General features: G+C 58.2%; 2 protein-coding genes across 4 annotated transcripts in view; one reads left to right on the top strand and one right to left on the bottom strand.

Annotated features, from left to right (window-relative positions):
- DRD2 (dopamine receptor D2) overlaps positions 1-9,208 on the top strand; it is a 66,744-nt gene extending 57,536 nt beyond the window's left edge. For 2 of the 3 annotated variants that reach the window (XM_059181066.1, XM_059181061.1), the window contains 6 exons: positions 883-992; positions 2,024-2,160; positions 3,267-3,457; positions 4,332-4,418; positions 5,966-6,293; positions 7,965-9,208. In XM_059181066.1, the coding sequence (XP_059037049.1) occupies positions 883-992; positions 2,024-2,160; positions 3,267-3,457; positions 4,332-4,418; positions 5,966-6,293; positions 7,965-8,158 (1,047 nt within the window). In that variant the 3' untranslated portion in view covers positions 8,159-9,208. The remainder of the gene's footprint in view (positions 1-882; positions 993-2,023; positions 2,161-3,266; positions 3,458-4,331; positions 4,419-5,965; positions 6,294-7,964) is intronic. The other variant, XM_059181075.1, reaches the window with a different exon arrangement.
- Positions 9,209-11,454: 2,246 nt separating this feature from the next.
- ANKK1 (ankyrin repeat and kinase domain containing 1) lies at positions 11,455-25,959 on the bottom strand. Its single transcript, XM_059170112.1, is given in 23 exon segments — positions 11,455-11,553; positions 14,417-14,483; positions 15,581-15,781; positions 15,783-15,831; positions 15,834-15,897; positions 15,899-15,939; positions 15,942-16,019; positions 16,022-16,094; positions 16,096-16,214; positions 16,217-16,330; positions 16,333-16,558; positions 16,560-16,825; positions 16,828-16,854; positions 17,817-17,852; positions 18,477-18,557; positions 19,247-19,296; positions 19,298-19,341; positions 19,659-19,773; positions 20,009-20,160; positions 21,479-21,699; positions 21,702-21,778; positions 25,761-25,786; positions 25,789-25,959. Coding segments are annotated over 23 exon segments (2,397 nt in total).
- Between the last annotated feature and the right edge of the window lie 800 nt (positions 25,960-26,759).

Below are 26,759 nucleotides of genomic sequence, written 5' to 3'. Positions count from 1 at the left end.
GTTTTTCTCCGGATAAAATGGGCTGTTTGTTCCTTAGCCATCCAATGCTCCATTTGAGAGTGCTTACTAAGGGCCGTGCCTCGTGTCCCGTCCTCCATGCGCCACGTCTCCCATGTGGCCCTCAGAGCAGCCCTGCAAGGTCACTGCACCACGGACACCGGTTCATGGGAGGTGAGCTGGGCGGTCCGAGAAATCACTCAGCTGATGGGTCCCAGCTGGAGCTCTGTCGGGCCCCAGGTTGGCTCATTTGATCATGCCGGCCATGACAGTCATTGAGTCATTGAGTAGGGTCCTTAAGGAAGGGGATGTTCATGCTTCCAGGCTGGAAGCTTCCGGCTCTCAGTTCAGAGCCATGGTCCTCACTGTCATCTTTAACAGACACTCTTTGCGCCCTGATTCTGTGCTCTGCACGGTGCTGCTCTGAAGGCACTGCTGCGCCCCCTTCCACCCCCCACCCCGGCCCCAGGAACCTGGGCCCAGGCAGGATCAGAAGCTGAGCCGACCAGCCTTGGGCAAGTCACTGCCCATTTCTGAGGCTCAGTTTCCCCATCAGTGGAATGGGATTGCAAGCTCATCACATGGCTGTATTGCAAAATGAAGGCTTGAAGTAGTGGCACTTGGTAGAAAGTTGCTCATCTTTCTTCTAGCCTGGTTCTTGGCACCAAGGGACCTTATGTATCTAGAAGGAGAGGGGACTAGGGACAAGGGCCTCAGGCTCCCCCTTGCTGCCCCACTTCTCCCCCAGAACCCAGCTGGAGCCTCACAAGACCCCCGTAACTGCCCTCTGAGCCTGCGGCCTGATCTGCCCCAGGAGAGGCGAGCTATGGGGCCGAAGCCTATCTCCTCGTCTGCTGCCCACCCCTTCTGGTGCTTTGTCCCCAGGTGGTGGGCGAGTGGAAATTCAGCAGGATTCACTGTGACATCTTTGTCACTCTGGACGTCATGATGTGCACGGCAAGCATCCTGAACCTGTGTGCTATCAGCATCGACAGGTGAGCCCAGCCAGCGGGGAGGGGGACCCAGGCCGGTCACATGTTGGGCTTCCCCAGCTCTCCTGCAGGGTCAGGCTCTGCCTGTGAGGCTGCACGGCTTTGCCTGCGGGCCTGTATGTTTGTGCATGCTGTGTGTGTGTGTGCACATGTGTACACGCACACATGTGCAGGGGCCCGTGTGTCTGGCTAGAGGAGTACAGGCCGTCCAACAGACAGTGAGGCTACCAAGGATACCCAAACAGCAACTGCTAAAGACAAGAAAGCTCTTAGTTCTGGCTGCAGCCCTAGCTCTGTCACTTCCTACGGACATGACCTTGGGCAGAGTGTGCAAGTCCTCACAGCCCTGCTTTGTCCAGAAATCAAGGATGATGACACCTGTCCGGGCGGGGCTGCAGCATCTGGGTGAATTTCACATCCAGCACCGGCCTGAGGGGGCCCAGGCCATGCTCAGCTTGCCAAACCATAGCCTTGGAACCTTTCACTGATTTGCACACACAGGCCACGCAGGCTCCCTGAGGCCCTGGCTCTACTCCCCTCGTGGGGTTCTTGGAACATGGGATGAGCTACCCTTCGAGAGATGCTGGGTAGAGGAGTATGAGGGACCATAAACAATTACTACTGTGCTTCTCTTCTACCCAATGGGGCTTCACTCTTGCTCTGAGGCGCCTGGCTCCCAATCCATCAGCAAACACTTCCACCTTCTGGGAGCCCAGCCCAGGTGTGGTTTCAGAGGTGCAAAGACCCAGAGCCTGGCCCCTCAGACACCCTACAATCCAAGCTGGGAGACTGGAGTAATAGATAAGAGGGCCCAGGAGTAAACGGTAGCTGGTCAGCCATGAGGCTCCAAAGGCTGTGTGGGCAGGGTCAGGAGAAAGGAGTGATGTAGGGTATCTACATCCGGGTAGGCTTCATGGAGGTGACAACTCTCAGTCCCCAAGGTGCAGGGCATCTCTGGTGTGTACCTGCTGTGGAACAAGGGGTCCCTGGGCCTGCAGCCCAGACTCAGGGTCCCCTGGCCCACACCCTCGCAGGTACACGGCCGTGGCCATGCCCATGCTCTACAACACTCGCTACAGCTCCAAACGCCGCGTCACCGTCATGATTGCCATCGTCTGGGTCCTGTCCTTTACCATCTCCTGCCCGCTGCTCTTTGGACTCAACAACACAGGTGAGGCTCGCCTCGGTCTGTCTGGGGCTCCGCTGGCCTCCAGCTCAGGACTGCCAGGGAGCTGAACCCCTGGTGCAGACACAGGACGGAGGCCAGGCTGGGTCTCCCGGGCCAAGCCTGGCTCTGAACTGTACCTGGATGGGCCAGGGAGAAGCAGTAGCTCAGGGCAGGATGGGGTTGGGTGGGGTGGGGGGTCTGGTCATTTTCAGCTTTATTAAGTTGAAGCAAGTCAGACAGCTGCACAAACTATGTGTGTATGCATGTATGTGTGTGTGCATGCACTGGGGGTGAGCCCTGGGCTCCCCCACCCTCAGCGATGGTATCCGTGTAAGGAGGCTGCAGCCCTGGGGCTGGCCAAGCCCCGTATAGCCTGAGGCACCTGGGACAGGGAAGGTAGGAACCAGCAGCAGCTAGTGTGGCGCGCCTGTCCCTACCTCTGATGCCAAGCAGGTCCTGGGCCTGCCTGCCAGCCCGGCTCAATGTAATGCTTTCTCTCACGGGGGAGGCCCTGGGGGTGTGGAGCACCTCTGCAGACCGTCAGGGGGCAGGATACAGGGAAGCCTTGCCATCCAAGTCTTGTGGGAATTCCAAGAAGCTGGACTAGGGCTTGATATGCTCAGCTCAATCTGGAAAGGCCCTGAGTTAGAGGACGGACAGGAAGGGAACTTGGAAGCACGCTGGAGCCCAGGCGGGTTCAGCACACAGAACCAAGTTTCCCTGTCCTAGGTGGCAGACCTCCCACAAGTAGACGGGAAGGGCGCAAAGAAGGGATTACTCTTTTAAAAGAATTTCCTTCTGTTATTTTTTCCCAACACTCCTGCTCCACGTGGGTGTTCACGGATGGCGAAAGGAATAATGAACTAAGGAGGGAGCATTAATGGAAAAGCTTGGAAGCAGCTTAGCTTTTTTGCTCAAGGTTGTTTTTCAGTCTTTGGTCTACACCACGTGCTGGTGTCCATCCAGCATTTCCAGGCGCCTGCAGATGCCCCGGCGTACTCTCTGTCCCCTTGCTGCGCTCTGTCCCACAGAGGACAGAAAGGTCTCTGGTGGCAGCGCTGTGGCCCCCGGAGCTGCTGACACCCCCTCCTCCGCTCTCCTCCCCCCAGACCAGAACGAGTGCATAATCGCCAACCCCGCGTTCGTGGTGTACTCCTCTGTCGTGTCCTTCTATGTGCCCTTCATCGTCACGCTGCTGGTCTACATCAAGATCTACATCGTCCTCCGCAGGCGTCGCAAGCGGGTCAACACGAAGCGGAGCAGCCGGGCTTTCAGGGCCAACCTGAAGGCCCCGCTCAAGGTCCTCAGACACCCCCTCCCCTCCAGGGCCCACCCCCCACCATCACCCACGGGGCTGGCCCATGCTCAGCTGGGGGCCGGGGACACAGGGACACCACGACAGACTGCGGTCTAGGCTGGAGGGTTTCCCAGCACCTGGGTAGGGCTGAGTCCACAGGTGGTGACCTCCAGGAGCTGCCTGGGAGAAGTCTTTGCTTGGAGATCTGGGTCTGAATGTACCTTCCTTGGCTCTTCTTCTTTTCCCATCACTTGTCCTTTCCTCACTCTGGCCCCTCTCCCTGTCCGCGATCTGTGCTTCCCTCCCTCTCCTTTACCTTCCATGGTCCCTGTCCGCCCCTCCATGCACGCCTCCCTCCTCCTCCCCAGCTTTTTCCCCCTCCTCCCCTCCCCCTTTTTTTTCATTCGTTCCCACCCCTTACATCTCTTGATTTCTCCCCTCTGCTCGGCCCTCCCTGAGGAAGGCAGTGTGAGGGCATCAAAGGAGCCAGAGTTTGGGGTTAGACGTATCAGTTTCAAGGCCTGGCACTCCCACCTTTTTGCTGAGTGACCTTGGGCAAGTTGCTTCACTTCTCTGAGCCTCAGTTTTCTCATCTGTTAAATGGGAATCATAATGCCAACCTCTCAGCGTGGTCTTGAGGATTCACTGTGAAGGATTATGACTACGCCTAGCATGTGCCCACAAAACCAGGGCCTGTTTGTCCCTCATCCTGCCCATCATCTTTCCTTGTAGTACCAGCCTTCAGTCTTACCTTCTCAGGCCTCTACCCTCCAACTCTGCCTTTCTGGGAGCCCCTGTTTCCAGCCTGACTAGCCCACACTGGGTGTCTGTCCCCAGCCCCTGCCTATCATGACCAGTGTACTGGCTCACTCCACAGGGCAACTACACCCACCCCGAGGACATGAAACTCTGCACCGTTATCATGAAGTCCAATGGCAGTTTCCCAGTGAACAGGCGGAGAGTGGTAAGTGCTCAGGTCAGGGACCCAGAGCCAAGTCTTTCCGCCCCGAGGGAAACCCACCTGCCAAGATTCTCGGAGATCTTACCAGCTGGTCAAAGGAGCACCTCCCAGGCTCCCCAACGTTGCTTCCGCGGGGGCCAGACTCCCCACGCACACCTCCCAGGCAGGCATGCAGCGAGACGGCTGGGTTCTTGCAGGCACAAATAGGCATCCCCAGCCCAAGACGGTCGGGAGGGAGGACTTAGCCATAACATAATAAAAATAAGAAGCATGGCTCTTACCATTCATTGAACACCCACCGTGTTCCTAGTAGCTCATCAAATCCTCACAGCGACCCTGAGAGTTAGGTCTTATTCGGCTTACTGATTTTAATTTTACAGAAGAGGAAACAGAGGCTCGCAGAGGGAAGGTAACTCACCCAAGGCAAAGCTTTTAGGTAGTGAGATCGTGCATATTTGAGCCCAGGCCTATGAGACCCCAGAATCCACACGCCGCCGTTCTGCCATTCTTCCCACCTGCCTGTACTGCATTCCTATGGGCAGGTTCTGGGGCTGGAGGCTGAGCATGGGAGTGGAAGGGGGAGCGGACGGAGCAGAACAGGCTCAGGGCTGGTGGGGAAGTGCAGCCTGTGCGTGGAGCCTAGAGATGCAGAGCAGACCCCGGGCTCTGTCCAGTGATGACTGTGGCACCAGGGTCCAAGCAGCAGGTGTCCCCTCCCCAGCTGGGCCGTGGAACCCGCACAGGGCCCACACGAAGTCCAGGGAAGGTGTCTTTGGGAGGCAGGGCCCCCACCATTCACCTGCATGGCAAGGACGGGACGCCAGGGAGTCACTGGATGGGATGGGTGCCCAACAGGGACTCAGGACCGGGCCTGGGACAGCAGCACAGATAAACCACCCAGGTGCAGGGCCAGGCGACACTTCAGAAGTTCAGACTGAGACCCCAAGGCAGGGAAGAGCCTGGAAAGCCATGAGTGGACCCCCAGCAGGGCCTCCAGGTCAGCCCGGCAGGAAAGATGCGGGGGACCCGGGGTGAGCCCTTTGGTATCCAGGTCCATCTAAAAGGAACATGTGGAACCCACGTGTGAGTGTCAGTGCAGGTGCCTCGGGCCACCCTGGCAATGAGAACAGGCGGCCCTCTCTGCACTTAGAACGCGGGCTCCCGGAGGCAGGCACTGAGCGTCAAGCAGGAACGGAGTCCCGGTAGCCAGCTCAGTGCCTGGCACATGGCACTCAGTGCATGGGGCTCAGTCAGTAAGAGAGAATTGCTGGGGTAGTAGGCTCCCACACATGGTTGTGGGGTTATTAAGGTTCCTTAAAGATTGCTGGGCATGACCCTAGAGGCAGGGACTGCTGTGGATCCTGGGTCCTATACCCAGACCCTTCCTGCCTCCCAGTGATTGTGTTCATTGCCTTTCCAGCAGAGTGACCCTGGGGTGTTGGCAGGAGTCTAAAGGAGTATAGGGAAGGGCGAGGGGGTCCCGGTGAGTCTGGGTGCCGAACGCCTGAGAACTGGCCTGCCGTTACCCGGAGCTCTCTACCTCTGCGCAGGAGGCTGCCCGCCGAGCCCAGGAGCTGGAGATGGAGATGCTGTCCAGCACCAGCCCCCCTGAGAGGACCCGGTACAGTCCCATACCGCCCAGCCACCACCAGCTGACCCTCCCCGACCCGTCCCACCACGGCCTCCACAGCACTGCCAACAGTCCCGTCAAACCAGAGAAGAATGGGCATGCCAAAGACCACCCCAAGATTGCCAAGATCTTTGAGATCCAGTCCATGCCCAATGGCAAAACCCGGACCTCTCTCAAGACCATGAGCCGCAGGAAGCTGTCCCAGCAGAAGGAGAAGAAAGCCACCCAGATGCTCGCCATTGTTCTTGGTGAGTCAGGCCAGCCCAGCTCTGTCCAGCCATTACTGAGGAAAGGAGCCATCACGGTGGCTTCCATTCCATGGCATCCCCCCTTCCTGACCATGGCTGGCGGATCATGGGACTGGCCCTTGCTCGGGTGCAGGCCACACCCAATGACATACCCTGTTAAGTAGATTCTAAAATTACACTCATTTTACAGACGGGAAAACTGAAGTTTGGAGTAGGTGTATGATGTGACCAGGGAAGACCTATGATTTGAACTCAGGGAGTCTGATTTCAGAGTCTGTGAGCTTGACCAGTCTACCATAGTGACCCCCAGAATCTCCAGATCCTAGACACGTCCTTTTTCTCTCTGGAGTCCCCTCAGCAAGAGATAACCTCTCAGGGTTGTGGTGATGGTCACAAGGTAGACAAAGGTGGAAACATTTTGTAAAGTGCAAAGCAGGGCACACGGGTTAGGGGTTAGCAGTACGGTTCTGGGAATGTTGTTCTTGTTGAGGAATTGGGAAATTCAGTTCACTTCAGCTCACCCAAGACCAGAGCTGTGAACAGAGAAAGGGGACCTGGGTGAGGGGCGAGGCCCATCTGAATGAGGATGTGGCTGTCAGCCAGGCAAGGCTCTTGAATAAAGGTCTCCTAGAAAATCAGAGTCAAAAACAAGGCTGGACTGATGTAGTGGTTGGGGGTAGGAGGGGCTGCTGTGACTCAGCCTTTTCCCTGCGGCACCCAGGGCAGCACGGGACACCTTTCCACATTCACCTTCCCCTTGGACCTCGACAGTCCTGTGACACGAGTGGGACAGGTGTTACCTCCCCAGCTTTTGTGAATGTGTGCATTCATTAAGGGATTGACTCTTGATCACCTGGCTGGGGGTGACAGAGGAAGGTCGGAGTTGGAGGGGTCTCGCTGCCGTGCTGGGTTCCTGTGGGACATGGTGTGCTCACAGTACTGCCACACTGAGCAGCACGTCCAGAGTCAGACAAAGCCAACAGGTGGGAGCTCAATCTGGGTCAGAGTGTCCCCAAGCAGGAAGTAGCAAGAGGTGTCCCCCAAGGGCTGGGGGAAGGCACAGCAAGAAACTGGCCATTGGGGGACCTCAACGGACTGGAGTTCAGGTCTCGGCTTCGTCACTTGTGAGTGAGTCAGCCTTGCATACCTCACAGAGCCTCTGGAGCCTTAGCTCCCTGTGTCTACTCCACAGGGACACAGAACCTGAGCAATATAGGGATCTAACTCTCCCTTTTGTCCCTCGGGCTCAAACTGTTCGTCCCCCACAGCAATGACCAAATGCTCCACTTCCAACTGCTGAGGAAGGCTTGTTCTCAGAGATGACCAGAAAGTAGAGTAGATCTTTCCATTTCTACTGATTTGGGTCTGAATGTTAGCTTGGTCTGAATGTCAACCTGGTGGATTTGTTTTCAAGCCATTCTCCTTCCCTGTGGGGCAGGTCTTATTATACCCATTTGACAGATGAGGAAGGTAAGACTGAGGGAAGTAAAGTTACCTTCACTGGCAACGGGTGTCTGTGACAGCCCTAGAATCTGAGACTGGGACTCCTCCTGCAGTGCTCCTGGGCCCTGGGCCTGCAGCTCCCAATCTGGATGCCCACGGAGCGCAGGCCTGCCCTGCCCAACCTCCCCCGGGCCTGGAGGCCAGCCTGACCACCGCGCTCTCCCCTAGGCGTGTTCATCATCTGCTGGCTGCCCTTCTTCATCACCCACATCCTGAACATCCACTGTGACTGCAACATCCCGCCTGTCCTCTACAGCGCCTTCACATGGCTGGGCTATGTCAACAGCGCCGTGAACCCCATCATCTACACCACCTTCAACGTCGAGTTCCGCAAGGCCTTCATGAAGATCCTGCACTGCTGACCTGCGGCCACCTGCACGGCAGCCTGCTTCCCGCCTCTCTGCCTGACCGGCCGGCTCGCACTTCCGGGGAGCTGCGGGCAGGGTGGGCGGGGCCGGGCGGACTGGGCCTTCTCTTTGCTTGGCTCCACGCCCCTCTGTGCCCGCACGCCCACACTCTGCTGGGGTAGTGCTTGGGAGCCAGGCACTGTGCCGGCCTGCGGGCTGGACCCCTGGCTCGGGGGCAGCTCACAGAGCCCCCCTCCCACCTCGAGGCCCCCTCTCCTTGGCACCAAAGACGCAGCCGCCTTCTCTGACCTTTCTCTGGGGTCCTGGGTTGCCAGGGCCAGAGGCACGGCTCAGAGACCATGCTTTCTGTTGGGTCTGGCTCGGTCTTCACAGGCCGATGCTGGGGTGGGCCGTGGGGAGGGATGATCCCACTCCACAGGCCATGCCCGGGAAGCCAGAGCTCCTGCCAAGGCCCCAGGCAACTGTAGTCCTGGGAGCCCCTTGTAAATACCAGACCACAGGGTGAACCCCAGAGGAGCCCAAGCCAAAAATCTTTGCTCGCTCCCTGTCCTGCCCCACAGGAGCGTCCGTTTCCCCAGCGTGGGGCCCGCCCTGCCCCAGCCCGCTCCAGCACCCACATGGTTTCTGTACCTGCTAAGGGCAGGAACCTGGGTCATGGAGGGCCCCTAGGAACGTGTGTGGGGAGGGGGACCTCCCCCAAGCCCACTTTGCCACCTCCTGACAGACTCGGTTTGTCCCTTCTTGTAGCAACTTTGGGGCTGGCCTGCAAGCAGGCAGGGAAGGTGGGCTTGGGACCACATCTGGGCTGGGGTGCTGGAGTCCCCAGGGGGCTGCCTCCTGCCACACTCTGCCACAAACCACCTCTCCTTTCCCTCTTTTCTCTCCTGTTGCCTTTCCCTTCCGCTATCTCTACCTTAGAGAAGCCCGTGGCAAGGGGACTGCGGAGTGCCACTTGGCCTGGGCTGGCCCTGCCCTGAGGGAGGAGGGGAGGCTGCAGCTTGGGGAGCCCCTGGGCCCAGACTCTGTAACATCACTACACATGCTCCAAACGAATAAAACTCTGACAAGAGTCACACGCGAGGCCCCCCGCCTGCCTTCGTCCTCCACGGCAGGTGTACCGAAGAGACACCCAACCCGTGTCTGGGCTGGGGTCAGAGTCGGGGAGGCCTTCTGCAGCCCCCTCCGGAAAAGGGTGACCCTGACCACGGCCACCAGGCTGAACACTAGGGGAAAGGAAGAAAGGAGCTGCTCCAAGGCGGACCAAGGAGAAGATGTGAGTGCCTGCGTTCCCCCCTCACCCTGTCCTCGCCTCCTGAGCAGACAGGAACCAGCCCAACCCCCCGGGTGGTCCCAAACCTCAACTGCCAACCAACACAGGAGCGGAGGACGTTCCCCGTGGGAATCCCGCAGTGTACCCAGGGCTCCCCTGATCCCTGTGGTGGGGAAAACAGGTGGTCCCTGCGCACCACCTCCTCCTTTCCTCCTTTCTTCCTTAGCCTCTGTGGCCCACCAGCGCAGTGAAGGCTCCACAGAAAAGGTAGACTCCCCGGTGCTGGCTGTGTCTGTGTTTGCCCCTTGCCCTGACTTTGGTCACACAGCAGGACCCCCTTCCTCTGGAGCAGGCTGCGGGGGCACGGAAGCCCGGGGCGACATAGCCCGGGGCGGGGTCCTCCCTTCCCTCGGCCTCCATCACAGTCCTATCTCCAAGCTTTCCAGAGCCACAAACTGGCACTGCCCTGAAAACAGAAATTTGGCTTTAAAAAATGAAATATAAGTCAACCCGGCGAAGGAGGAATATTCTCAGTACCTTGAGAATAAGAGCGCTGATGACAAACAAGGTGCCGGCACCCACGGGCTCAGGCTCTGGGGAGCTGTCAGGGCATAATTTGCATGCTAAATACAATATTTTTAGCACCAAAGTTTGGAGCACTTAACTTGCCCTGAACACTTAATTATGGACTTTGATCTTCTCCGTGAACCTGCACATAGTGCTAAGCCCCGGGAGAGGCCCCTGTCCCCGGGAGCACCCAGATCCTGGAGGCTGGGCAAGGCAGGCCCCTGGTCCAGCTCAGGAGGCATCCGTACAACCCAGCGGCTGCCTCCTGCGGAAGGCAGCAGACCCTTGGGGGGCGAGAAACCCCAAGGACTTCTCGGCTGCTGATGCACACCCCATAGCCAACACACACCCAGCTCTGCACACAGACACACACCACACACTCAGCCTACGGAAGATCTCGCCTTGGACGGAAGCTAAAACGCTCATCTCATCATCGGAAATCTTACGAGGTCACACGGGTTTCTCAGCTGCGGGGTTGGAAGACATACTAAGGAGAGAGAAGATGGAAGAATAGAGGAAGGAGGGAGGGAAGGAAGGAAAGATGGAGGCAAGAAGGAAGGAGGGAGGCCGGGAGCGAGGAAGGATGGAGGAAGGAAAGAAGAGGGCGGGCTGATGGCAGGCAGACAGGCAGAGACTGGAGGGGGAGGCAGGCCTGGAGCAGTTTGGGAAGGTGCTGACTTTGGGAAGGTGCTGACTTTGGGAAGGTGCTGAGGGGAGGAGAGGGGAAGAGGGCAGGCAGGGGCGGGAGGCGGGGCAGGGGAAGGTTGCCCACAGCTGTCACGAAGCCTCAAGGCTTTCTGCCAGACAGCAGAGTGACAGCTAGAGGGGGCCGGGGGAGGGCCGGCTCCACCCCCTCCCCCCTCAACTCTTCAAGGGGCAGAGGGATAGGTGGGGGCCCCCCGGGAACTCTGCGGGGGGAGGGGGCAACCCAGGCTCCACTCTCTCCCACGAGGCCACCTGACGAGGGCCCTGTTTTGCTCCCCGCCTTCCCCGTGCTTCTGCCCTGAAGCCCATCTTTCTCCCAAGAATGACTTTTAATTGGTAAATGATCTGCCTTTATGGCCTGTGGCGTCTAACAGCCATCTCCCTCCCCACCGTTCCCCCAGTGCGGGGTCAGGCACAGCTGGCACTTGGCACATGTCCTCGTGCATGTCGCTGAGTGACTGCAAGTCTTCAAGGCTTCAGGCCCTTGCTCTTCTCCTAGTGCCTCCTTCTGGAGGAGTCCCCACGGGCCACCAGCCAGGGAGACGTCCTGGGCACTGGGCAGGCGGGTGATGCAGGAGACACTGCATTTCCTCCCTCCACCCACCGCTGGGGTCCTCGGTGGCAATTTCTGGGGCAACCATTGTGCTCCGGGCCCTGAGCAAGGTGCTAGTGGTGAAACAGGAACGGGGGACGTGACCATGGTATTTGCAGAGCTCCCCGCCCGGAGGGCGCTAATCCAACAATCTCACTACAGCTGCACAAACTGCACATTCTCCATAGCAGAGCCCTGGCTGGGGGTTGGGACACTGGTCACGTAGGTGACGACAATGACGTGGCACGCCTTGGTCTGGAATTGGTGAGGGCAAGAGGCTGGTGGCACAGAGGACAGCCTGAATGGTGGGGCAGGAGGCCCCTGAAAGAAGTGACTGCCTGTCCTACTTCCCCAGGGGTCTCAGAACAGGGACGGTCAGTCATCTGCAAGGAGTGACACTGAGGACTGGCCAGCCTTGGGGAGCAGCGTGTCCACCTATCTGGGATCCCTTCCCACCCCATCCCTGTCCCACAGACTGCGTGACCCAGCCTTGTGTCCCCCTACCTCATCGCCCTCCCAGGCCCCAGGACACAAGCATCTGTGGCCATTAGCTCCCATCCTATGCCTTGCCCCCGTGATACTGCCCTCTGCGTACCCCTGGCATCCGTCCACAGGGTCCCCTGTTACAGAAGAAGCTTCTCTCACGGGGAGGCCGACTGCCTGGACGGCAGGCTGGCCCCTGAGCCCAGGGCTCCAAATCTCCATCTTGCACTGTGCACTCTGTCTCCTGACCAGCGCTGAGCACGGCTGGAGGAGGCTAGCGTGCTGAGCGCATGTCTACCAAGGTGGGGAGACAGAAAGAGAAAACATCTGGGACCAGACTTTTGGGTCCCTCGAGTACCTGTGAATAGCCTGACAGCCATTTGGGCTGCAGAGCAAATGAGTTGGGGGACAGGTGTGCAGAGAGGGGAGTCATTTCTAGAGGGGTTTTAGTGGCAGATCAGAGTCTGGGCGTACCCTCCTGCCAACCAGATGCCCCTCACTCTGCTTCTGGAGAAGCCGGGGGGGGGGGGCAGTGGCACCAAGAGACCAGAGCATCTCTGGAAGGGACGGTTTCCACCCTGGCTTTGGGGGGCCTGGTGGCGCAGGGACAAGAGGGTACCTGGTCCCTCTGTGCCATCCAAGCTCTGCGACCTGGCAAAGGCAGCAGGTTGAGTGCTGCTGGGGAGAAGCCCGATGGAGAAGGCAGCTGGAGAGGCTTTTTCCTTCTGCTTGGAGGCCTGGCAGCTCTGAGCCCATGCTGTGGCCCGACTCCTTCCTGAGACCTGGGCATGTGCAAGAGGCCAGAGAGAGGGAGGTGGGCTGGTGCCAGGGGAGAGGCTGGTACCACTTGGGGGTGGGTGGGGCAGGCGACTTGGCACAGAGTTCGGGCAGCCGCATGCGGGTTTTCCCGAGTGGCCCCAGCCGCAGACACTGTGTGGTCACATGAGAGTAGGGTCTTCCCTCACTAGAGCATCCCTTCCTCACCCTGCGCCCAGCTGGAGGGTCTTGGGAGCGCACAGTTCATTCGGATTTTACTCTGCTCACAAAGTGACAGCAGTTCCCCACTGCCCCTTCCATTGAGTCCGAGGTCCAAGCTCTGGAACCAAGATGGACATCAGGGTCTCCCCGCGCCATCAGCTCTCCAGCTGCCTGCACCCCCAGCCTACTTGCTCGTCCACATTCCCTGGCCTCTGGGGTCCCTGGCCCCGGCCCCTCATCTAGTCCCGGCCCTGCCTGCCACCTGCGGTGTCCTTGTCCTCCTTCCACGCATGCATCTTCCAGAAAGCCCTTCCTGTCAGACCCGCTGCGCCTGGGAGCTGATGAGATGAGGACAGGTCAGGGAGCTTAGAGACCGTGTGGTCTACCAGTGCATGTGGCTACTTAAGCTTGTTAAGCCACACTGGCCACGTCAGGTGCTCGGTAACACATGGGGCCGGCGGCTATCCTCTGGAACAGCCACGGACAGAGCAGGCTTCCACCTTCCCAGGACAACACTGGTCTAGAATGACAACTGGGTGAGCAGTTCAGGTGTCTTTCAACTACAGTGAGGGAGAGAGGGTAATGGACAGACTTGTGGAGGGGGAGGGAACGTTCAGGTGGGACCTTTTGAGTTTAAGGGGCCTGTAGGGTCTCCAAGTAGAGATGCCCAGAAGGAAACGAGGGAGTTCCTATTTTCAGTCTCCCCAAACTCCTCTAAACAGGGTTTGAAATTGAACTGGAGACCCTCACCTTGGGAACTACAAGGGCCTCAATGAAATCCAATTTTGAACGTGCCTTGGAAATCTCTAGAAGGGGGCTGTGTTGCAGTGGGATTCAGGGTAGACGCTGTGTGTCTGTGTCTGGCTCGGGTTGGTTTGAAAAGGGAGAAGAAGGTGCCGGTAGGCGATGCTAGGGCTGTTGGCCAGAGCTGGCCTGAAGCCCTCCGCTACCTCTTGGAAGAAGCGGGTAGAGAAAGCAACGGTCTGGGAATCTCAGCCTGGTCCCTGGGATCATCAGGTTAGTGAGCTGAAATGATTCCCATGGGTAGTTCTGGCCCCATTATAGGACAACAGGCACACAAGAATCGTTTATCTTTCCTAGATCCTTTCTGCAAGGTCCTTCCTCAAATTTCCTCAAATTTCCAAGAGGATAGCCCAGACACCACTGTCCCCTGGTGCCTCACTCCTGGCCGTCCCCATGGATTGATCTGAGCCCACTCGGCTTTGTACACATAGCCCCACACCCGCCCTCTGGCTCGTGCGGAAGAATCCTATACTGGGAGCCAGCGTGCAAGGATCACGGATGGCACGGAGCCCTCTCCCCCTCCCCCTTCCTGCTCTAACACGTTCTAGGGAAGACAGAACTCCCAGGGGGACTTTCAGCTACGAGTCTTGCTCTGGCAAGGAAGCCCAGGCCCAGGAAGAACATGGAGAATGGACTGGGCGGCCAGCGGAGTAGGAGGATGGAACATTCTGCTGAGTGTCACCTGCAGAGGTCCTCAGGAGTCCCTGCTCATCCAGGCAGGAGAGGAAAACCTGGGCTCCCTGGGGCTGCTGGCCAGTGATTGCCGTCATGGTGGTGCTAAGGAAGGAAGCAGGGAGAAGCTATGAGACATCAGCCTGCTCAACCCAGGGAGATTCTCGGCTCCACCTCTCACCCCATGCGGACAGGAGGCCCTAGTCCAGCCCAGCAGGACCACATGTGGAGGTGGGCCCACCACGTGGCTGGGGGGGAACGGGACAGTAGCTGGGGCAGAAGGTTCCTTTTCTCTGACAATCAAAGAGTCGGAGGGGCTGCTCCAGCAGTGCAGAGAGGTGGAGAGGTGCGGGGTGGGATTTTAGGGCACCCATCCTGCCCCCACTCGAACCTTCCACCCTGACCCGAGGTCAGCCATTCCCGGCAGAGCCAGGGCGGAAGCAGAAGCTGGTCAGTGTGTACAGCCCAGCCTTGCCCCCAGCCTGCCCCACAGCCGGGAGGACGGCCAGGCTGGCAGCCGGGGACCAGGGAGTGGCCCCAGGGAAGAGCGCCCGGAGCAACAGCTGTCTGGAGGGACATCCCTGTCCTGGGGCTCCACACTGGGCCCCAGGAAGCCATCCCTCACCCTCCTCAGCCCCTCACTCCCCACAGCTGCCCCTGCCTCCTCCTGCTGCGTGAACTTGCACACACACCACATCCCACAGTAACACTACTGGCCCCAGAGGTCAGCCCATCTCCAAAGGGAAGACTCAGATCCAGACCTCAGGGTTGAAAACTTAGCCCTGTACCGAGGCACAGTGAAGGGGTGGGGAAGGGAGGATGGAGCACCCCACGGAGCACTCGTGGGCGGCTGGAGCACAGCCTTCCTTCCCCTGCCGAAACCACATGGGAGACCCAGTCACCGGAGCCAGGGCAACCAGAAGGTGTGGTCTCTGTGGCAACAGTGGGCTGGCTGGGGCTTTCAACAGTGGCAGAAATTTCCTCCCAAAAGTGAGCTCCTGCCCCTTTTGAAAAGCCTGGCTGGTCAGGCCTGGCTTGAGATGGGGACCAAGTCACACAGGGACCAAGAGGGAGGGTGTATGTCCCTCTTCTCTGTGGTTCCCTGTGAGCTCAGGGGTGAATGACAGGTGGCAGGAGTCTTGGGGAGGAGGAGGGCTTGGGTCCCAGTACAGGAGGAGGAAGAGGGAGCCCCTGGCTCCCACCCAGCTCCCACCTCACCACCGGTTTCCCCCTCCCTCCAGGGGGAGATCACATTTCGGCTTCCACTCAAGGTCCAAGGGGCAGGTGGCAAGGACAGGGAAGGGGCCCTGCCAGCAGCCCAGAGTCACTTTCCCAGGCCCCCTACCTCCCAGGAAGCCCCCCCCCCCCCGTTGTCTGGCTTTCTGCCTGGGCTCCTGGCTCACCATCACCCAGAAGGGCCAGTGAGGAGGGCTCCTTGCCCACCAGGAGGGTGATTGTGCTCTGCTTTTGGCTCCGGAGGGCCAGCTGTGGGGGTGCACAGCTCGCCCTGTCCCGGATGCCCAGCCAGGCACCAGCGAGAGCAGCCCTTTGGGGATGGCCATGTGCCCTTGAGGGCTTTTAGGTGGGCTGGCATCAGCCCACCTTGCTGCGGGCAGGGGTATCTGCGTGGTGCTCCAGGAGGCTGAGGATGCTCAGGAAGACGACCCCTCTGGATGGCCAGGTGGAGAGGTGTCCAGCTCCCCACTTGGCCGCACTGGGGTCAGCGTCACACCACAGCAGCGCCCACGCCACCAGCTCCTCCCCGTGGTGGGCAGCTAGGTGCAGGGTGTCCCCTTCATGCCTCTGGGAGCTCCCACGTTCACCTGCCTCTCTACCAGTAGGTGGACAACCTCCAAGGGGGCCCTTGTAGGCCGCGAGGTGCAGGGGGGTCCAGCCCTGCCGCCCTAGTAGCTCGAAGCCGGTCCCGTCCCTGAGCAGCACCTCCCAGGCCAGGCACTTACCCCTGGTGGCTGCTGTCTGCTCCGGTCAAGGGCATCAGGAGCTGCCCCACTTTTCAGCAGGAGCCGGATGGCCCTCACTTCGCCTCGCTCCACCGCCAGGGGCAGAGGCATCCTCAGGTTTCTCTGCTGGGCTCCAGCTCGGCCCCCTGGCCCCTCGGCAGCTTGACCAGGCTGGCGTGGCCGAAGTAGGCAGCCACGTGCAGAGGGGTCCTACCCTCGGCCTCATGCAGGTTGGGGTCAGCTTGACGGGAGGCCAGAAGCCGTGCCACATTCTCAGAGGTGTTCTGTGTGGCCAGGTGGGGCAGGGTCCACCCTCGTGCTCCTGGGCACCCACATGGGCCCCCGTGGTCCGGGGGGTGGGAGGGCAGAGCTGTCACCACTGCTCTGGGCTACAAAGGGCAGCGGCACCCAGCTGTCCTCCTCTGCCAGCTTGGCGTCCGCCCCGTGCTGCAGGAGCAGGGCACAGAGGTTGGGCTGCTGGTCCTGCGTGGCGATGAGGAGGAGCGTGTAGCCGCAGGTGCTCGGGCCGTCCATGTGGACCTCATGAGCTAGCAGCAGCCTCACCTGTGCCCCGCACCACTGGGAAGTGAGGGGAGTGACTGTTCTCACAGCCATGCTGCTCCTCGTCCCAGGACGCGCTTCAAGTAGTCTCCAGAGTCTGTTTTGGGGAAGATGGGGTTGGAAGGAGGACCTCTGGCCTGGCCGCAGGTCATCTCGTCCAGCCCCCTGCCTCCTGCAAGTGCCAACCAGGAACAGAGACTCTGGGAGTGGGGGGAGCCTCTCCTGCTATCACAGATCCCTGCACAGCCTCCCATGTCCTGGAGGTCAGACTCTGGCAGCCCACCCCGTGCAGAGGGGGCAGAAGAAGGCCTGGGAGCAAACCCATGCTTCGCACCGCCGGACCTTAGCCAATTCCCTGCCCTCCCTGAGCCTCCAGATCCTGATCCATAAAGGGGCCACCAACAATGCTCACATCGTGCCACCGTTGCAAGAACAGCCTGGGTAGCCAAGAGCTTTCAGGGGCGTGCTTGGCACAAAGTCAATGCCAGCTGAAAACAGGCTCTATGATCTGAGCTTTGGCTGCTAAGGCTTCCTCCTGCTCTACCAAAAGTGTATCTGGACCAAAAGCAACAATTTCCAAAACAAACAAACAAACAAACAACAACAACAAATATCCCTGCCCAGGCCAATTACTGCCCCAACCCTAACCCCCCAACCCCGCCCCCAAGATTCTGATTTAATCACTCTAGGTGGACTCTAGGTGGCCCAGGCATGAGGCAGCTTTCATCCCCTAGGTCATTCAACAATGCAGCCAGGCTTGCATGCCAATGCCTGCGACCGTCCCCCACCCCACCCCACCCGAAAGCCAGGACAGGAGTCAGGCCTTCTAGAAAACACAAGCCTGGAGGGGAAGCAGAGCCTGACCCCTGAAGGCATGTGCATTTCTGGAACCTGGAGCCAGTGTCTGGAAAGGGACATACCAACTTCTGACTTGGGATGAGCAAGGCAGAGGGTTGGGTCAAAGGTGGTGGGCAGGGGAGAGGTGGAAAGGGTGCAGCTTGAGTCCACTTTCTCCTCCCTGGGAATTCTCCAGTTCCAGCCGTGGCTCTGTGGACTCACCCCTGTCTGTTAGCTCTTGGCTGACCTCAACACTGACTTGCGCAAAGGGAATCAGAAGACAATGGGGCAGATTAGACCAGTGAGGCAGTTCTGGTCTCTGCCCTCCACTCCTCTCTCCAGCACCTGTCCTGGGAAGCCCCTCCCGTGCCATTCCTGCCGACAGCTGGGTCTGCAGGAAAGTCCTGAGCAGCGGAGAGCCTGCAAGAAGAGGTGGTCTGGGGCCTTGACTGCCCTTGGACCCTGTGGAGTACAGGGTGGCTGGCCCCGTGATTTGGCTAGGAGTCCCTGCTACCCCACGGCTGGTTCCGGTGTTAGGGAGCGAGGACGCTGGGGACACCGATGCCGGCATGAAAGCCTGCAGGCAGGACTCTGATGAGTCCTTCTCAGGGACTCTGAGCCACAGCCACCACTGTGCAAGTTAGGAACGGCTGTCCCCAAGTGGGCTGCCTGGCACGGCCAGCAGTGTGGGCCGAGCTGGCTCTCAGTCCCCATCTGCTCTCTCAGCCAGGGGACCTTGAGAAGGACAAGCCCATGCATCATGATTGTGGTCCCCCCGCCTCCCCCACCCCGGAGGTCTTACCCTTATGGGAGATGACCACCGCCCACCCACATACACACACATGCACCTCCCCAGGCTGGGGGAGACAGCTGGCAGGGCACCGTCCTGGACAGCCTTGCTCTCGGGGTCTGCCATAGGACCCTGGAACAGGGGCAGCAGTATGTCTGTCTCAACTGTGATGTCTGCTCCATGAAGGAGAAAGACAGAGAAGGAAGCAACAGGCTGGCCACCAGTTTGTTCCCCATTTTAGATACTCTAACGGTCCCTGTGTTCCCCCCCACCCCAAAATCCATTCCTGGATTCACATCTACCCACACATGCACCCTGGGACAGCTGGATCCCAGCTGTGGCTCAGCAAGCCCACATTTAGCAAGTCCCTGGCCCTCTGAGGGTCAGTCCTTTCCCATGAATGAGGGGACAGGACTAGGTGGGTGATCTCTGAGGGCTCACAGTCACACAGGTGTGTGTCTCCACAGTCGCTAAAGAGGTCCATCCATGCCCGTGATCTCACAGTCTGGGAACATTTCACAAATGAGGGTGCTGTGGCCCCGGACAGAGCCCGGCTAACCGGAGGACTCAGAAGCAGGAGAGCCGGGCCCAGACCCTGCCGGTTTGGGTCTTCTCCTTGACCTCCCACGAGGGTGCACAGTGACCCAGAGAGATGGGCGGCAGCCTTCAGCTGCCCCCTCCCCCGCTGCCCTCCTCCAGCACCAAGATGCGGACCATGCCCCAGGGCCACACAGAGCCCTCAGGAGTGGCCCAGGTTTCAGCCACCACCTCTCCTGCCCCCTCGAACCTCGGCCCTTGCTCGCATGCACTCCAGCCGCAGCCAGTTCCCAAGCTCCTACGGCGTATCAGGCCAGACAAGAACCTGGGGAGCAGAGCCTCTTCTTGGGGTCCCAATCCCACAGCATCTCCTCAGTTTATTGTCTTCTGGGCCCCACCTGGCCACTCGTCTGAGACAGGCTGTGGGGAGAGATGACAACGGTCACCATGCTGAAGGGGAGGCCCAGGCTGTGTGCTTTCAGGGCGCCAGGGCCAGAGCAGCGGGCTGGGCAGGGTGGTGGGTGGCTCTGGGGATTTCCCACAGGGGTGCACACAGCAGGGGCAACATAAATGCACCATGAATAAACAGCTAGGTTACAGACTGAGATTCCAGCAGAGGAGGGAAGAAGGAGGGGGCATGGGAATCCTTAAAGCATATGCCGCTTCCCAACCCAAAGCCGCCTCTTATCCCGCCCCTGCAAGCCCTTAGCCTCTCTCAGTGCCTTCCGGGACCCCACCCGAGGCTGCCACACCATCTCCTGCCTGAATACGGTTTCTTCTGAGTGAGGCTCTGCTCCCCAGGTTCTTGTCTGGCCTGATGCGCCGTAGGATTCCCAGATGAGGATCCCAAAGCTGCAGACAGGACAGAGCGCCCCCTGAGTCACCTTCTCAGATACCCATGGTCACTCCACCCAGGAGGCCCCATGGGCCACACCCTCCTGGGCAAAAGCCTCTCCAGCCAGAGTGCCCCTTCGTCCTTCCTCCTCCCTGTCCCGTCATGCCCTTGGGACGGGGGGTGTCAGGCCGGGTGCTGATAACCAGCTCCCCCAACCCCGGAAATGTGGCATGGAGCCCAGCCGCCTCTCACCTGCACACATCGTACTTAGGTCCTACGGCCTTGTTACCTTCCAGGGACATCTCAGGGGGGCTGTAGCTGATGGTGCCCCACAGCGCTGACCCCTCCGTGTACTGCATCTGGATGGACTGTTCCATCCACTTGGACAGGCCAAAGTCCGAAATCTGGGAGGAAGCCACCAGCAGGGGTAAGGGAGCAAGAGTCTTGCCTCCAAAAACCTGCCTTGATCCCTCCCTGTCCCGCAGCCTCCCTTTTCCAGGGCAGTGGTGTGGTTAAGGGCCAAGGCCTCTCCCAGCTCTGCCACATGTGACCTCGGCATGATCTCAGACATGTTACTGATCTCCTCAGACCCTCACCTTCCCCATCTATAAACTGGAAATAACAAGAACACTTAGCTCATAGTGCTGGTATAAGCATGAAATGGGGGATAAGCAAAAAGCGTCTAGAACAGAGCCAGGCACACAGTAAGTACTTAACAGGTGTTGCCATTAGCCAGAGGGGTGTGGATAAAGTTGCCATCTTTTTTTTTTTTAAGATTTTATTTATTTATTTGACAGAGAGAGATCACAAGTAGGCAGCGAGGCAGGCAGAGAGAGAGAGGAGGAAGCAGGCTCCCCGCTGAGCAGAGAGCCCGATGTGGGGTTTGATCCCAGGACCCTGGGATCGTGACCTGAGCCAAAGGCAGAGGCTTTAACCCACTGAGCCACCCAGGCACCCCTAAAGTCACCATCTTTGATGAGCTTCTGTTCGTCCACTTCTAAGGGCCCTGAATACACCATGTGTGTTTATCCCCCACTTTGCCTCTATCCACGGACTCATTCACAGGTCAGCTAGGCTGGGCGCTGAGAATTAGGCAGCAGATTAAGAAAGATGAGACCCCAACACCCATTACTCTCCCAAGTGCTCACTCCAATAGGGGGTATAGTCACTAATGAAATAGTTTCACAAATGACTGTAGACTTAACGAGTGCGGTTAGCAGTCTGAGGAGTCAGAGGTACTGTGAGGACATACAACAGGGGGCTGTTGGGGTAGACCAGGGAAAACCTCCCCAAGAGGATAGTGTTAAGCAGAGCACTGAAAGATGAGCATGACTCGCTAGATAAAGAAGGCAGTAAGGGAATACTGTTCCTGGCACTAGGGCTAGAATGTGCAAAGGTCCTGGGGCAAAAGAAGGTGGCACATTTTAGGAACTGAAGGCCATCATAACTTTTCTTGGGAATCATCTCATTTACACACATCCCCACCCAAAGAAAGCAAGGGGAGGGATGGGGAATATTCTACCCACAGTAGAAACAGAAGCCTGAGGTCCAGGGGAGTCATTGCAGGCATCCTGATATCCAGATTCAAGCATCAGACTCCACTACTCATCTCTTCGCCTTCAGTACTTGTCCATGAAGGGAGCTATTTTAAACTCTCAGCAGGCCAGGCGGGCTGGCTCACCGGCGGAGAGTCTGGTGTGGAAAGGGGGCAGGGAGGCCAACCGGGCCTTTACCTTACATGTTGCTATCTGGAAGGAGGTTGCCTGGCTTGAGGTCCCGGTAGAACAGGGGTGGCTTGATGCTATGGAGAAACCTCAAGGTCAGGCTGGTCTCAGGGGTGATGTGGAACTTGGGCTGCCGGGAGAGGCTGTGTGTGGGCACCATCTTCTCCAGGGAGCCGCTGGCCATGAACTCCATCACCATGTCCAGGGGCTCCCCGCACACCCGTAGATGGACATGATGTGCAGAAATTTGATCTTCTCCATTTCGGCTGCTTCTTCAATGAGAAGCTCCACATGGCAGCTGTGGGGAGGTGGGACACTGGTCGGGGAAGGAGATGACCGGTTCATTCCAACAGCGGTTAGCAGAGCAACAAACGAGGCTTCGTGCCAGGCTCTGGAGACCCCGAGAAGCCTCGGGGGCCGGCAAGGCAGTGCAGGAAGAGGGAGAGCCCTAGAAGGAGGCCCAGCAAGATGCCCTCAGTGGGGCCTGGATGGCCGAAAGCGACAGGACAGGAAGGGAAGGTGTCTGCTGGCTCAGGACAAAGCCCATTCCACAGAGGCGGCCATGAAAAGCCCCCCCCCCACCCCATTTATTCTGGCAGTTGTCCATGTTTGCCTCCCCCAGGAGATCACAAGCCCCCAGAGTTACCAACATCACACCCCATGCTTGTGTTTTAAAGGCTCGCCTATTGCCGTTTGGATTATGAAAGTAATATAGATCCTTGTAGAAAATCAAGGGCATATGGGGAGCTTTATAGAAGAAAATTAAACCATCAGCAATCCAACCTGCCAGAGCTGGCCTCTGCTCATATTTTAGTATCTTCTTTTATACATACACGTGCAAGGAAGGGATCTCTCTCCTTTGCGCTCCTTCCTCCCCTCCCCCCTCTGCAGGCTGCTTTGCAATCTGCTCTTCCAGTGTGAGTGGCACGGGGCTTGCTCACACGGCCATTCTCCCGAAGTGAGGTCTGCAGTGATTGCACGTACTCCGTCTTATGGATGGACCGCAATCACCCCTCTGGCTTCCCGCCCCAGCCCATTGCGTGCACAGCACAATACATCGTTGTTGAACGGAACAGAAGTCAAGACTTAAGGGAAGGCCTTACAGCATAAGCGTTTGCAGACTCTCGTTAGGTTCACTGTTTGTGCCCACTGACCAGTAGATATGCAAATTGTTGAGATTGTTTGGGGATTGCGGGGATGGGGATTAAGGAGAAATGACATTTTTAAAAGCACAGCATTTGCAAAGCTGCTGCGTGGGCCCTGCAGTCGGAGGCTGCCGGGAATGCGCGTGCAGGGTGCCAGGGGAAGCCAGCCAGAGACTGCCGACCTCCAGAGAAAGCACCTGCTGTCCCTCACCTCCGGACAGGGTCGTTTTAGGTGCCCCTTGCTCCCGCCTCTACCTCTGCGGACTTTCCTATCTGTCTCCTCCTGTCCTTTCCAGTCCCAGGAACTGAGACACCTGTCATGGAGGGGGAAAGCCAGGGATCTGCCCTGATTTCAAACCCACTTATGCTCTGCATGACCCCAGGCCAGTAAACTCTCTGGGCCTCAGTTTCTTCTCTGTAAAATGGGAACGCCAGTTGCTTGCCCCAGCACCCAGACTCCTTGCCTCCGTGTCCCGTGTCTGCTTCTCATCCCTCCCACCAGCCCCCGTCATGGGGTGTCTGGTCTCGATGTTTCTCTGAGAAGCTGTTGTTAAGGTGTGCAAAGACCACCCCCCCCACCCAGCCCCCAGGGCTACAGCCTAGGAAAGTTTTCAGGTCTCGGTACATCAGCCAGTCCTGGGCCGGTCCTTGCCTTCTTACTCGGCACTGTCTCTTACCACCGCAGTATCTGTCGTGGTCCTGGACACCTAAGTTAATATTTCCAGATCAACTGTTTTCTTGGAAGATCAGATTGTTCAACTTTCTTTCGGTATTTTCATCAAGAACATGTCAGGAGACTGTCAGTGTTATAGATAAAAATGATTTATTTCTGTATTATTTACTTATTTCCTGTCTTCCTCTAGATTCCTTCCTTCCTTAAACTATAAAACTTCATGAGGTTGGGACTTTGTTTCGCTTACTTTGTGCCTACAGTGAATGCGTTTCATTCCTGCCCTAGCGGTAATTAGGACTTAGAACAAATGACTCACAAATTTTCATATTGTTAGCTCAGACCTTCACCTGAAATCTATTTGACAATTCTTTTCGGCTGTTTAAAAGGCACCTTACACTCAACCTGTACGAAACCGAGCTCTAGAATTTCTTCTCCCAACCTGCACATCCTTTCATGTTCCCTTTATTAATTGTCATCACTCGGGAACAGACATTGTACGAGCCTTTGTTCCTCTGGGCAAGCCAACCTTCATGTTAACCTTGACACTCCTCTTCCTCATCATACCCCCCAGACAGCCCAGCACCAAGTCAAGTGAATGCTTATGTCCTAAATACTGCATAATGCATTCCTTTCCTTCTATCACTACGTAGAAGCTGGATGGCGATCATCTCTTCCCTGAATAATGACAACCCTTAATTGTGGACCAGCAGCCACTCAACCCTTCCAATTCATCTTCCATCCTGCAAATTTGATCAACTCCTTTTTGTCACACCCCCCTAACGTGGTTGCAAACTCTCTAGTGGCTTTCCACTGCTCCCTCTCTCTCAACTCCAGCCCCAACAGCCTCTTCCTACCCTTTCACTTACTATATCCCTCCTACCACAGGCCCTTTGCACTTTCTGCTGCCTCTTCCTGGAAAGTTTTCTCCACTTCAACGACTTTACTCACACTCATCCTTCACTCTTCAGTTGAGCTGTAATCTTGGGGAAGCCTTTTCTGATCCTGGTCAAACTCTATGAATAAGCTCTCACAGAACCATCAATCTCCTTTGTTGCTCTTCTCACAGCAGCGCATTTGACATCTCCACATGGAGTTACCTGATGAGTGCCTCTGCCCCCCAGGCTGCCAGCTCCAGGAGAACAGGGCTGTATCTGTTTGTACTCTTTATATTTCAGAGTCCAGCACAGCGGGCGACACAAACCATTCATCCAGTGAAGGAATGAAGGAAGAGGTAGAGAGAGTCCAGTGAACACACTTAAAGCTGCCAGTGTAGTCACTCCCACTCAGCAGACATCCATCATCATTAAGTCCCTTGGCCCGTTCCCCCAGAGGCTTCCCAGAGCTTGGGATGGGAAAGTTGTTGTCAGTGCCCAACAATACAGTCTCGTCAATGCCATCTGTGTCCTTTCAACCTTCACTTCAAAGTCTCAATGATGTGGACAAACCCTAGAAAAACCCGACTGTACCCCAAGGCCAGCATGAGCGTGTTGAAGGAGGAAGAGGGTCAAGTTGGGGCTGTCTCGAGTGTGTGGGACCTGAGGCTCTGTCTTGGGGACTTGCATGGTGACCGAAGAGAACATGACATCCATAGAAGGTGCCAATAGGAGATGCCCCTCACCGGGCTCTTTGATTGATGGCCTGGGAGTCTTGGGAGAATGACACAATTCTCACATTCAGACTTCACGTCCTAAGTGTCTCCTTCAGGGCTGCACGGGGGTAAGCACAAGGCCACTCCAAGCAAATTGGATGGGAAGGAGACTTCCCATCTCAGTGGGAAGGAAGAGACAGGCGCACGCAGTGAGAAAGCGGCAGCCATGAGAGAAAGGAGGCATACCCAGGGTGGGCCATACTGCACCTGATGGAGGGGGCTGCGAGGGTGGGGGGGGTGGGGGAGGGGTGGGGGTCGGGTGGGGCTGGAAACAAAAGCAAGGACAGAGCCACGCATCCCCAGCTTGACTTGCGGGCAGGACCTACCCGAGCTCCGGCACACGGCCTGGGCAGGCTCTCAGGCCGGCAGGCTGGGCAGTCTCCAGTCCCCACACCTCCCCTGGCCTGCACTGGCTGGGCTGGGGCCAAGCCCACGGCCACAGGACAGAGAGGGAGTGCATGCTCCTCCACAGGTCACTGAGAGTCGCTGGGCCAAGTGCCACAGACTCTGGGCAACCCCAGCCGGGCCTGGCGGAGAACCTGGGGCCACGCAGAGGGCCATCAAGGGCACACTGACACCCAGGATGAAGGGAGCCGGCCAGTCTGGGCAGTCAGATGGGCCGAATTGTTTCTGGAGAGTAGTTCCCTCCCCCCTCTCTGGCCCTCCGTGCGCTCCACAGAGGGGAACTGGGACCCCACCGCGTTTCAGGCGGGGACACAAGCTGCCGGGGCCGTGCCGGGGTCAAGCCCCGCACCCCTCCAAGGGGAGCTCCGGCTGTGCCCTCCGGACCGAGCGGGGCAGCGCAGGCAGGTACCTGGCGGCGTCAGGCTTAAGGCATGGGTGGGGGCCTTGACTGCGGACTCGCTGCACCTGGAGCGCAGGCCGAAGCCGCCGCGAGCCACAAGGCGCCAGGCGCCCTCGAAGTCGTCGCGGGTGAAGATGGCGAGGCTGCCCAGCCGCTGCCCCAGGGGGCCATGGGGTCGGAGGCGGCCCGGCCCCTCCAGGCCCCGCATCCTCCATCCACCCCGCCCCAGGTGCAGGCGAGGCTCAAGGCTGGGCTCCTGGAGGCTTCCTGCCTTCCTGCCGCTCCGCCCACGGGGTGGGTAAGGGGAGGTGCCGGCCTTCCCGCCTTCCCGCGAGGAGGGGCGGAGCCTGCCCTGCAAGGGGGCGGGGACACCCACACCTGAGCCCTGGGCCCCAGCAGCCATGGGGCCCAGGGCTGAGCCTGGGAGGAGGGTCCGTTCCCTCTGGAGACACCCCCCCCCCCCAGCTCACTTCCTCAGTCTCAGCCTTCCGTTGGTACCCCACCTGCCACCCTTGGGGCTACAGGAGGTGCTTGGGGAGGAAGGTGTCCTGAACGGGAGCCCAGAGAAGACCCTCCCCCCCCACCAATTTCCACCCAGGCATAAGTTGGGAAGTTGATTTATTTATTCTTGCTCACATGTACCAAGGGTTTCTGAAGGGTTGAGGACTGTGCTAGGGGTCTCTCTGCTGGGTCTGGGGACGGGAATGCACCCCTCCCCCTCCACTGGAGAATGGAATAAAAAAGTTGCAATGGGGATTTTCTGGTCTGAATTTTTTGACTTGACTGGCCTAATGTTACCTTTATTGTTGGGGTTTTTGTTTTGTCTCTGTCAACCAGTCTTGGTGTGCTGAAGGTCACCAAGAAGAAGGTCACCAAGAAGGTCAGCAGGGACAGTAGGGTGAGAGGCTGGGTGCCTGTCTGCAGGGAGCTCCCCTTCCTGACATTGCTCTCTGTCCCACCCTTAGAGGGACTGGCACCTCATTTGGGTTTGGCCATGGGGGAGGTGGA

This window comes from Mustela lutreola, chromosome 1 (assembly GCF_030435805.1).
Source record: "Mustela lutreola isolate mMusLut2 chromosome 1, mMusLut2.pri, whole genome shotgun sequence".
Taxonomy (NCBI): Eukaryota; Metazoa; Chordata; class Mammalia; order Carnivora; family Mustelidae; genus Mustela; species Mustela lutreola.
Note: the sequence above shows the minus strand (reverse complement) of the source record. Positions and strands in the feature narration are given on the sequence as shown.